Below are 12,913 nucleotides of genomic sequence, written 5' to 3'. Positions count from 1 at the left end.
TATCTTCCAACTACTAATTTCATGTAAGTGTAATAGAAATTGTATACTGACAATTTGCCTTTCCACTTTGACCATCATAAGAGACAAGCAAAAGTAATGTTTGTAATCTATATAAAAAAATTATTTAAAAAGTAAGCATTGGTGGTCAGAAGTAACAAAGGGGCAAGTCTGCATCTTTACATTTGTTGGTTCTTTAAAAATTTTGACAATCAATATGAAACAAAATTTTATGACAGTATCAAATGTGAGAAAACATTTTAAATACCAGTATAGTTCAGTAAAATTAATTTACTGTTCTTAATATAATATAATCAGATATATTTTACAAATTTCAGTTTCATTATTACAAAACTCTTATTTCAACATGTGACTAATAGCCAGGTTAAGGACAGACAAATAAAAAGTTATTGTAAATAATAAGTATTAACACAAGTAATAGTAATTGGTGAAAATGTCTCCAACAGGGTAAAATCCTAATCTCACCAATGATTCTATCTTCTAACCAAAGATATGTACGTATTAAATGGATCAACTAGTAAGAGGAAACTCCTCTTCCTTTAAAAATAAAATGTAACTAGAAGGAAGCCACTATAGTCTTTAATTCTCTACCTATTCTTTCATCTTTCAGAGGGGTGAAAAGATAGATTAATTGGCCCTTGAGTAGTTCTGGTCAAGACATTTGTTTATAGACTAACACTAGAATGTCTTACCTTTGTCTTCATACCCAACCCATTTTCCATCTAAGGAAGACCACATTAGAGTTCACAGAATTGTCCAGCCTTTGGGGTATCTTTAAAAAACACTCTTTTCCTTACCTTTGGCTGGTCTACTCTGGCTTATTGTGAAGCCCAAACTTTCTGTTCAACCTACATGATTCCTTTTGACTCATTCTTATTCCTTTCTTTGTCGAACACAAGTTCCAACAAAAAGAGTAGTTCCCTCTATGCTATACCAGAACTAAGGAAAAGAAGAAAATCCTGACACATAATTCAATGATTTTCATAATCAAATTTGTTTGTACCTCTCAAATTTTCAGCCATATTTCTACTATCATGAAAATGAAAAAGGTTCTATGGCTCAGTTTAGATGTGGGATTCTCTCTCACTAAGGCTCAAATGCACAAGGTTCAAACCCTAGTTACTGTGATCCGCAACACGTTTCTTACCCTGCCTGACTAAAATTATGAGCAGTGACTTAAGAGAATAGTCAGAATACTCCTTTTCTAATAATATCAGTACAGAGTGGAACCTCTACATCCGAACGTATCTACATCCGAAGTAAAATTCGAGCAAATTTTTGACTCTACACCCGAATTTTATTTCGACACATGAAGTAAGCAATTTTCGTCGTACCGGTTGTATCCGAATTTTTCGACACGCGAAGTACAATTCGAACACGTTCCTACTCTACACCGGAATTTTTTTTTTCGACACCCGAAGTAAACAATACTCGTACGCGTAGTCGGTACTCAAGCGCCTGATGTGTTTTTTATTTCCGCCGATAGAAGGCAGCACTTCGACCTCGGAGGGACCCTCAATTAGCGCGGCTTGGGTCAGTCCTCTGTTCTCGTCGGCTTCTTGCGGTTGTGCCCTGTGCGTTCTGCTATTATTGTACTGTTTTAATCGTGATTTTTTACGTGCATCCTTTTACGGTAATTTACGTAAAGTATGGGTCCTAAAAGGCTTAGTTTTGCAAGTGGTAGTGGTGAGAAAAGGAAGAAGGAAATGCTTTCTTTAGACGTAAAGCAGGAAATTATTGAAAAACATGAGCGTGGCGTCCGCGTGAGTGAACTTGCTAAACAATATGGCTGTAATATGTCGACGATCTCGACAATCCTGAAACAGAAGGAAGCTATTAAAGCAGTGAAACCTTCTAAGGGGATCACCATTATTTCAAAACGCCGTAGCCCTATCATAGAAGAGATGGAACGACTCCTGCTGATCTGGATCAAGGACAGAGAGATTGTTGGCGACACCATCACCGAAACCATCATCTGCGAGAAGGCGCACGCCATCTTCACGGACTTGAAGGAGGAGAGCTCTGGGGGTGATGCTGGGGAGAGTTCAACCGAACCTTCCTCAGACGATTTCAAGGTATCTCGTGGCTGGTTTGAGAAATTTACGAAACGGTCCGGGATTCATTCAGTTGTTCGCCACAGAGAGGCTGCTAGTGCGGACACAAATGCTGCAGCTGACTTTGTCAAGAACTTTGAAAGGATCGTGCTGGAAGAAGGCTACGTAGAGCAGCAAGTGTTTAATTGTGATGAAACCGGGCTGTTTTGGAAGATGCCCAGTCAAACCTAATTCACCGCCAAAGAGAAGAAATTCTCTGGGCATAAGCTAATGAAGGATCGGTTGACTCTTGCCCTATGTGCCAACGCTAGCGGGGACTTTAAAGTCAAGCCCTTACTGGTTTACCATTCGGAGAACCCTAGGGCCTTTAAGGCACACAACGTCGATAAGGACCAGCTTCATGTTTTCTGGCGATCCAACTCGAAGGCCTGGGTCACTAGGCAGTTCTTTGTGCAATGGGTTAACCAAGTTTTCTGCCCTTCTGTGAAGAAGTATCTTCATGAACAGAAATTGCCTTTAAAGTGCCTGCTATGCCTTGACAATGCACCCGCTCAAACACCCCCCCCCCCCCACCCGACACCCAGCGTCATGCTCCAACATATGACAAAGACCATACTGGCGTCCCTCCGACATGCTGCTGTCGGAGAGACGCCAGTGAGCGTCGCGTCGGTCAGTTCTCTGTTCTCGTGCGCATCGTGTGGTTGTACTCTGTTCGGTCCGCTATTAACAGTGCTTATTGTCTTCCTTTTTTCACGTTTCATTTTTTATTTTACATATAATCATGGGTCCTAAGAAGCTTGGTTTCAGTACAGGTATTAGTAGTGGTGAGAAAAGGAAGAAGGCAATGCTTTCATTAGAATTGAAGCAAAAAATTATAGAACAACATGACCACGGTGTGCGTGTGATTGATCTGGCTAAACAATATGGCTGGAATATGTCTACGATCTCAACGATCATCAGGCAGAAGGCAGCCATTAAAGCAGTCAAATCATTGAAGCGGTCTAGTGATCGCGATGAAGAGAAAGAAAGTGAAGCAAAGAAAACTAAGATTGAAGTGAGTGAAAGTGATGAAAATAAAAAATAAAAATGTAGAAAAAATATAAAATATAAAAAATAAAAATAAATAAGCTAAGTTAGGTTAAAGTTCACGTAGTGAAGTTAGAGTAAGTTACGGTACGTTATCGCAGTCACTATCTCTATCTCCTTGCCGACCGTCTCCTCCTGCGTTGGCCTGTCTCTAAGGTAAAGTGACAGTAAAAACCCCTTTTTTATCTATAATTTCTTTACAATTATTCTTTTTTACATTTCTATTATATAATGCAATTGTATTATTGTTATGTGTAATTATGTGTGGTAATTTATTAAGGAGTTATCATAGGTTTTTGGGCTGTAGAACGAATTATACAAATTACAGTGTAGTCTTATGCGAATATTTGCTCCAACATACCATCGTTTTAACATATGAACCAGGTCACGGAACGAATTAAGACCGTATGTAGAGGTTCCACAGTATATCTTTCATATTTCTCTACACTATTACTCTGCAGCCACTCTTCAAATGCCCTCTTTTTCTCTTCACCTTTTATTTTCACTCTTTCATTCCACCATTCACTACCCTTCCTCATGCTGCCTTCAACAATCCTCTTGCCCCACACATCACTTGCAATCGCAACAAAATTTTATTTTACTAACTTCCACTCCTCTAAATTACCAGTTTCTCTCACTTTAACTCCGTCATATGCTATTTCCAACCTTTCTTGATATTCACTTTTTACTTCATGTATTATTAACTCTTCAACCTTCACTACCTCCCTTTTACATCCCTCCACTCCATTCTCCCCCCCCCCTCTTTTGCTACAACTAATTTTCCTTCCACAAAATAATTATCAGACATATTGTTAGCCATACCCATAAACATGTGCATGTCTTTCAATCTTCCAAAAATTCTTCTAGTTATCAACACATAATCCATTAATGCCCTTTCTACCACTCTTCCATTTGCCACTCTTACCCATGGATACTTGTTATTATCTTTCACCTGGTACACCATACTTCCCACTGACACCTTCTGCCTCTCCAGCGGCCACTCTAGCATTTAAGTCACCTATAGCAACTACATAATTCCTTCTACCCAGTCCTTCTACATACCTAGTTAATTCATTCCAGAAATCATTCCACTCTTCTTCCCTTTCCTCACAACCTGCCTCATACGCACTAATTAAAGCCTAACATTCCCTACCCAACCTAACCCTTACCCACATTAACGTAGATGATATCTCCTTCCATTCCACTACTTTACCTTTGCCTATAGGAGACTACTGTAAATATTTTTGCCTCAAATTCTCAAAAAAAAAGTAAATAAAAATGTACCACAGTCAGAAAAGTTGCGTAAGGGACTAAATGGGATTGCTCAAATAAAAAAAAAATAAAAAAAAAATTTAGCCTTAAAGCATATCACTTTCATTAAAAAAATACTATTTGAAACAGGGAATATAGACATTCTCCACACAAAATATGCAATAATCTGACTTTCCAAAATTCCAAGTAGAGGTTGTCAGTTGCACCCCTTAAATGTTGGCATAAACACTATTACCCTGAGAATAGCAGACATTCCCTTATGAGAGTAGGTAGGCGAGCTAATCTTCCTTTAATTTTTTTAATAAACAAGGAAATATGGTTGATACTTTGAGACTAAAAACCTTTGTATAGAACTTAAAATCTAATACTTAAATTTTTTCTCTACTCACTTGACTATACACTATACCTGCAAACAGGTATTTTTTTATGTAGAGTCTTTATTGAGAAGTTAATCATCTTTTTTATTTGATCTCAGAATAACTATATATTGGACTAGCAATAATGATTAAAAATAAAGAATAGTAATACAGTACTAAACAGTTTCTTAGCGACTCTACCAACAGGAAAGCTCTGAACTATGCTGACAATATATAAGACGTACCATTTTGATGACATTGCTGAATAATTCTTGCAAAAAAGTAACAAGACGCATAATACCATCCTGATGATGAATACGAAAAAAAGTTAAAATAGAAAAGATGAAGATAATTTAAAGAACACTTATTCTGTTATTTATTTAAAAGGTGAGATAGAGCACAACCTAAAGGGCTATGAGGAGTAGCATTAATTGAGAAACAATAAATACTCTATTTTAGCAACAATAGAGGATCTGGTATGTCTGCCCCTACCAGGTTGATTATGCATATGTAAAAATAAGAGGTCAGTCATTTGCTTAATTGTCATTTAATAATCACTATAATACTAAATACTTACAGCATAATGGATTGTTGTCATAAAATTCTTGTGAGAATTTTCTGACTACTGGCATTAACTTCAAATACAATATATCATCTTTATATAAACTAATCTTTTAAAAACTAAATCTTGTGTTCACCATTAAAGTTCTATTTTCTTTAAAATACCCATCAGAAGTGTGCATCAATGCAATTTGAAATGAGATGCAAACTATGAAAGATTCCAAAAAGCCACAAACACTGACTGAGAGAGAGTGGAATTTGCCTGAATGTCTTTACTCACAGGGTTCACCAGAGCCAGTCTGTTTTTGTGTGTCCGCTACATGAGAATATATTCCAATTCTGAGAACTCTGAGAATATTCACACTATGAACATGGGACAACAAATGATGTTAGATGACCTGGTAACTTAGACTAAGAGTATCAATGTAACAACAAATTATGTATAATGCTCAATAGTTATAGTATTAGTTTTCATAAAAAGAAGCAATAAATGTGTCAACACATTCACAAATACAATAAATATAGGCTAACAATGGTACATTAGGCAGACTATAATATAGTCAAGTTTTACCAAATGTGCAAGTGGAAATACACCATTTTTTGGCCCTAAACACTACAAAATCACTTGTTTTTAAATCAAGATATACAAAATAAAAGATGCCATACCTTTGACAGAGAATTCTTAACAATGGAGAAGTTTTTTTCTATGAAACGCTTCAGTTCACGTTCTCGCACACCTCTTTCATTCAGGGCACCAATCATATCTCGCAACTGCTCAATATCACTGAAGTGCCACCATCCGGTTTTGTACTCTATGGAAAAGAAAAGATGTTCCAACAAAGATGAAATATATATTATAACCATTTCACATCATGGCAGCAAATAGTATAATATCTAGACAAGTTAACTAAAAGAAACTTAATTCTTTCATTACAAATATTGCTACTGAAACAATTAATGCAATTTTAATAGTATTATACAATAGTAATACTGATTTACTCCATCTCAAAAAATATAATTTATCATCTCCAACCAAGGGAAAAAGAGAATACTAAGAACATTAAAGAATTAAAATAATTATCTTTCTCCCTCACTCCAATATCCTTCCGCATAACAACCTCTTATTTCATATGTAGATAGCATGGCATGTATGATTATCTTAGAACAAAATAGATCTGTTAAAGTTATGATAAAAACTGATCGGTTGCATCAAGTTTTGGATGGCAGTGATCATCATCTGTTCACAAGTCCAGCCACTAGTACAGTATATCACGGGTTTGATCTAACTGTAAATGTTGGGGCTAGTAGCTCAACTGATGAAACAAGTCCCTTAACAAAACAATGTGTATGGGTTCATATACAAAATAAACAGTGACAAAATAGGAAGACCAGTAAATAAAGTCTTCGAAAATCTTTCAAAACAGAAAGAAGATGATGAAGAAAACACAGAGGAAGAGTTCGACCCTGAGGAGGTATCTCCTTTCCAATCATTAAGGAAACCTATTTCTGAAAGGTATTCAAATAAGTTACTCAAGACAAGTTCCAATGCTACTTATTTTTCCAAGTTGTTGGAAATGGCTACTGTACTTCAAAGACAACTTATATACAGTACCTCAATTTTCCCAAGTAATTTTTGATAGAATTAATATATCATTATCCCATGTGCAAAGAAAGGTTGGTAATTCAAGTTCTTGTTTAGTGTTAAAGCATTCTATCCCACAGAATTATTCTGTTTTACATAAAACAAATCAATTAGCTAATATTGCTCTAAATTGTGATCTAATATTCTCCCCCTTGAGCCCCTCATTAATGCTAATGGATGCAAATTTTTAAATCCAGCTTTGCAAGCTGGTTTGTTAGATATATGATGTTTAAGGGGAATAGTGTGAGAAGCTTGAAACTCTCTCCTTTGCAGACTCTATAGTAGCAGTTATTTATAATCTTATAGAAGAGAAATTTGCATGAAATCAATATTTGAGGTTTTTTTTTTTTAAAGATAAAACTGTTTGAGCTGAGTTTTCTGAGGATGTAGCAACCTTTGTGTGTTTTCTTATTATAAGAGAACAGGTATGCACCTCTCTGGGTGGAACAGTGTCTCATGTGCAGAAAAATCGGTATTTAAAATCCAATGGTTTCGTATAGTAGAAATAGTAAACAATCAAGCACGTAAGCTAACTTAAAATGCAATAAACACTTATTGCAGTCTGGAAGGGGCAAGTCTTTACGAAGTCACTGCTATGGAGAAACTGAAGAATAGAAATCTATTTGTGTACTACCTAACATTGACTGAAAGATTTTCGCATCACTTTACTGGGGCATGTATCTTTTGAAAGGCAAGAAAACGGGAAAATATCTTATATAATTTTAGGGATAAACATCAATGAGGTTCTGGGAAAGAAACAATATGAACATCATGGGAGGTTCATAGAAATAGTATACAGTATAATTAATTGAAATGAAATCTGAATACTGTATACCTCTTGAAACTGATAAAATTTCTACTAAAAAGATCTGAAGCCACTATTAATCCCAGACAGAGAATTAACGGAGAAGGAATCAGGATAGACTTGAAATTTACTAAAATTTTTAAAAAGAATTTAATCTATCATCATTCCCTTATACAAAAACCAACTGAGAGTGAATTCAAAAAGATTTTTTAAAATTGACAAATATTTCTAGCTTTTATAAAAATTTCAATGTAACTTTCTTATCTTGGAGAAGGGCTCTCGATTGTTCTTTAGAGCTAACTACTCTTCTTAACAGATGCAATCTCTTTGCTACTCGGTTCTCACTTGTGAATACTTGAGGTTTTTAAATTGAAAAATTTTCATAAAAAATGAAAAACCTTCAACTTTTTCACGAATCTTGGCGAACTAGAAATGAAATGATAAAATTTGAAAAAATTTGTCATAGAGGTCAATTAAATATGCAAAACTTTCCTTTGAGCCTTCATTGAACTGACAAAGGTGTTTCTATGAAAACCAATCTAGAACCTAGAAATATCTAGAACTGTTATCCAACACTTGGTAACTTTCTGTACCAGAAATTTTCAATTAAAAAACTCTGGAGAAAAGACTAAACCTCTTCTACTGTTTCTTTCAATACAATAGACATTTCCTCTAGAATAATCTCTGCTGTCACTGTATTTTGCTGGCATTACAGTAAAGTTTTTGTCATGGTGGATAGGAGGGGATACAATTTGACAGGGAATTGTTAGCCCCTACTTAACACCCCTACAATCCCCTGGTCTGTCAGAGCTATACTCAAAATTGCAAGTAACCAATATAACATCTATGCTTTCAAACAATTTGTGTCTCGTCTATCAAGTCAATTTTCTGATCAAACCCCTTAAGCTTTTCATGAAAAGCAATTTATCCCTTCTTATTTCATCCTGGGTGATACAGGACACTTTATTATTCCTAGATGCAACTCACTTTATTTTCTAATAAGACTAGGTCACTATTTGTACTTCTAGGTGGGGGATATGAACCTCAGATAACAAATTTCATCAAAACGCATTGACCCATTACGCTATATGTACCATTGTTATGCATCTACACTGATTTTATTAATGAGTGATAAATGGTACACGGTCCAGGAAACTGATCAATATGTGAACGTTGGTACAAAGGCTGTAGAATGTGCAATGCTTTATGTGAATCGCTTTGTGTTCAAGAATTTGTTTGATTAGTTTCTTCACACAAAAGTTCTTATCCAAAAAAGAATACATACAATACTTTCTTACTTGACAAAGAACAAATTTGTTGTCTCCTAAGGACATCACTTACATAGTGCACAAAATAAAAATAAAATTTTTCCAAAATGTCACCTAAATCCTTCCACATCAAAATTTGTTACATTATAATTCTACTAATCACTTCTCTATACAACCTGATAGCAAAATCTTTTTTCTCTTATCAGAGGCTCACTCTGTAAAAAGAAAGACATTGAAATTCAAGTGTTATACTGTGCAGTTGTTTTCTTCTTAAATCAAATAAGTAGGTAACATCTGTACTCGTATATTTAAAAAGAGAAGATCCTGAACATTATCTTTAGATTGTAAAAACTGTTCAACTGATTAGTTTCTCATCATTAGTGGCGTTAGCCTATTTCCTTCTTTAGGTTAAGCTGGCCAGAATTACCAGTAAATTCCTATTTTTATGTTAGGCTGGTTACGCTAAACTAATTCCTGATCATCTACACATCCATATCAATAGCATTAATCTATTTCCCCTTTCAGATTAAGTGATAAACTTGCTTTATTTCTTTAGGCTAGGCAGTTAAATGGAATGAATTCTCTTCTTAAGGTTAGGCAGAATAAAGTGAAATTCCCTTTTTATTTTAGGCAGACTAAAATTAAAGTGCAGTTTTATGTTAGTGAAATTAAATTCCCATGTTTACATTAGGCAGAATGAAATGAAACTTTCTTCCTTCAGTTAGGCAAAATGAAATGAAACTTTCTTTTTTCAGTCAGACTGAAATAAAATTTCCTTCTTTAGGTTAGGCATATTCAATATGAGCCTGAATCTTGAGGTAAATCATTCACCTCAGGGATTATAACTAACCTTATATTTACATTAGAAAAATCTCTGCAGCAAGGCTCTATTCTTTGACATAAATAACTAGCCCTTAAGGACTATTGTGCTAATATCAATGTCCTTAGGACTTCATTGTCACCCTAAGAGTTTATTAGAGGGATACATGTTCTGGGTTAGGCTCATCAGTTTCTCTAACTGCATCTACTGCCCCTTTCTTTCCAAGTATGTAGAAGGATTAGTTCCAAGACCAGTTTGGAAGAACAGTAGTGTGAGAATCATGACAGTCAGGCCCACTGAAGGAGGTTAAGCTCATGAATATTTGAAATCTTTGCTACCTTTGGTGTTGATATATGAGGTTGAAGAGATTCAAACTTTCATTTATCATTACATAACCTGTTTCCAAACTCTACTGCATTTAACAAGTTTAAATCATTTAACTGGGCTACCTAAAATCCGGCAGAGGGAAAGGGATAGTGTGTTTTTGAGCCAATTAACACAACCTTCCAGTAACCTTTATTATTCTTCTATTTCTTTAGTACAAAAAGGATGTTTTAATTTTCAAATAAAAAAGTAAACCAGAATTTTCATGGTACTGTACCGTTACATTCAGTAACAAAAATTTGTTGACAAACTCAGACTGAAAGAGGAAATAATTCTAACAAAATTACCTTATGCACTTCAAAATTTATGAAGGCTCTTGAAATAGCAGCCATATTTTCTTTCTAAAACAAGAGTCAATAAAAAAAACACTCTACATTTCTAGTCAATAAAGTAAATAGATTACATTTCTTTTAAATCATGGGTACAGTCGGTTTCAGAAAAAAGCATGAAAAATCAAGATTGTGATGGCTTTGCTTATAAAATAGATATTTCTTTACCGTTTCTCAATTAAGGGGAACCCGCATTTAAAAAAAAATATTTATAAAAATTCTATTTTCATTTTTCTCAAGGCCAAGCTTTCTTTATTAAAAGAATGAACAGCACATGACTTCCAGGAAAGTATATTTGAAATACAGTAATTCATTTTAGATCATAACATTTTTTTCAGTTCAGAAGTCCCTAACCAATCTTTATATTGCACTTCAAATAATTACTGAAGTTTGAGAGGTAAATATAAAAACTTATTTTGGAAAAGTTTCTACTGCCCACCACATTTTCATCCATTCATTATGAAATAGAAATTATTCATTAAGGTTGCAAAATATGCTGACAAGTCTTCAAAAATGTATTATGAATAAAACCGTTATTTTATCCCATCAACGTCAAAGCTGATTTATAAGCTCCATGAGTTTAGTTTTGGACCTAATGCAGGAAAAATTAAGGAGTATCAAGGTTTCTGGTGAAAAAAAAATGAAACCTAATTAATGATTATCAGATTCCATGTCTAAATTTTGCTTAAATATCATAATTCTAATTTCACATAAATTTCAATATGCCAAACAAGTGCATTGTAACTTTTCAAGGTAGTGCACTTACTAAATATATAAAGAGCATATTTTAGCATCCATTGCTTAGTATTACCAAAATATTATCAAACATATACAGGTTATATATGGAGAACATGAATTACTAACATTGATCCTTGGATTTATATAAGCAACTCAAGAGATATATCCAATAATAAAAAAAAACTGTAGAATAAATCAAATACAGTATAGTATACACCTTACCCTAAACATAAGTCAACTAATAATAATAATAATAATAATAATAATAATAATAATAATATTAATAATAGGATAATCTAAAATGTATGAAATGAAAAAAAGACCTACAAATACAATAAAAATACTTACCATCTGGAACAGGAAGAGCTTCTGCTGTTTGGTGCAATCTCTCCAGTAATTCTTTATGAGAAAGACACTGAACACTGACTGTTGTACTAGATGGCAAACACATACCACCAGATGTTGAGGTATTTAACGAACAAATGTTGTTGTTAGAAACAGGAGTGCCCTGTATTGTTCCAGGTGTATTAACAGTTCCTGGAGTACTCGGGGCACTTGGTGTACTGAAGCATCCTGTTGTTCCTGGTGTAAGAGGAGTGTTGAACTGATGTTGAGAAATTCCTGAAGCAGGACTCTGAGGCCCACTATACCGTGAAAACGGAGAAGCTTCTCTTGGGGATCCCCTAGGTGTTCCTTGGGGTGTCTGTCCAGTAGGTAATGCTTCTAGCGATGACACGTCACAGGGAATACGAGGTAAAAGGCTAAAACTTAGTTTTTCTCGCTGTGCTACATGCTCAGGTCTAAGGTACTGTCCTGGAACCAAACCTAAACCAGTTGCCAAAAGGTTCTGGTCTATACCTTCAGTACTATTCGAGGAACTCCCTTCTTTCAAACCATTAACCATATATGGGTTTAACCCTGCATTAATTAAAGAGGAATAAACTTCATTAGCGGTTGTGTTTCCATTGGGTTGCTTATTTTCACTAACACCATTTTGAGTATCTACCACTTTCACCTCCTCTTTCTGTTTCACTTCCTCTTTACTTTTTTCAGTTCGCTTAGGGATATCAGGCACTTCAAAATCATCATCATCTTCCTCCTCCTTAACTTGCCCATTGAAAGGTTTCACATCTGTAATATTCTTACTATCCATATCACTACAATCCTCCTCTTTCTTTTCAACTTTTACTTCAGTTTCAGTTTTTACATCAATTTTCTCTTCCTTAATCAATTTTTCCTCTTTCACCTCATCAATTCCCTTCTTTTCCTCTTCTTCCTTTCTTTTTTCTTTCTCCAACTGAGATATCTTTAATTTCTCTTGTACTTCATCCAGACTAAGTCCAACTTTGGGCTCAGAAGGAGGTACAGATACCGGAAAGTGGTCACGACCTGTGTAGTCACAAGATGAAAGCCCTTCTAGGAAAGGCCCTCCTGCATGAGGAAGCACCCACATCGTACGCTATAAAGGGAATAAAATACTTAAGAGTTGATTCCTTGTGCTTAATTAAATTTTCTTATCAGTTTACATTTTCTCGCAGATGTAAAATACTCTAATATTGACCAAAACATTATTTGAAGAA

At 34.8% G+C, this 12,913-nt stretch overlaps 1 protein-coding gene across 1 annotated transcript in view; it reads right to left on the bottom strand.

Moving 5' to 3' along the window:
- The window catches only part of tou (toutatis), a 510,442-nt gene that overhangs the window by 117,125 nt on the left and 380,404 nt on the right, over nt 1-12,913 (bottom strand). The window contains exons 29-30 of the mRNA XM_068348421.1: nt 11,682-12,792; nt 6,014-6,159 (exon numbers count right to left, since the gene is read on the bottom strand). Of these exons, the coding sequence (XP_068204522.1) occupies nt 6,014-6,159; nt 11,682-12,792 (1,257 nt within the window). The remainder of the gene's footprint in view (nt 1-6,013; nt 6,160-11,681; nt 12,793-12,913) is intronic.

Source organism: Palaemon carinicauda, chromosome 2 (genome assembly GCF_036898095.1).
Source record: "Palaemon carinicauda isolate YSFRI2023 chromosome 2, ASM3689809v2, whole genome shotgun sequence".
Lineage (NCBI taxonomy): Eukaryota > Metazoa > Arthropoda > Malacostraca > Decapoda > Palaemonidae > Palaemon > Palaemon carinicauda.
Note: the sequence above shows the minus strand (reverse complement) of the source record. Positions and strands in the feature narration are given on the sequence as shown.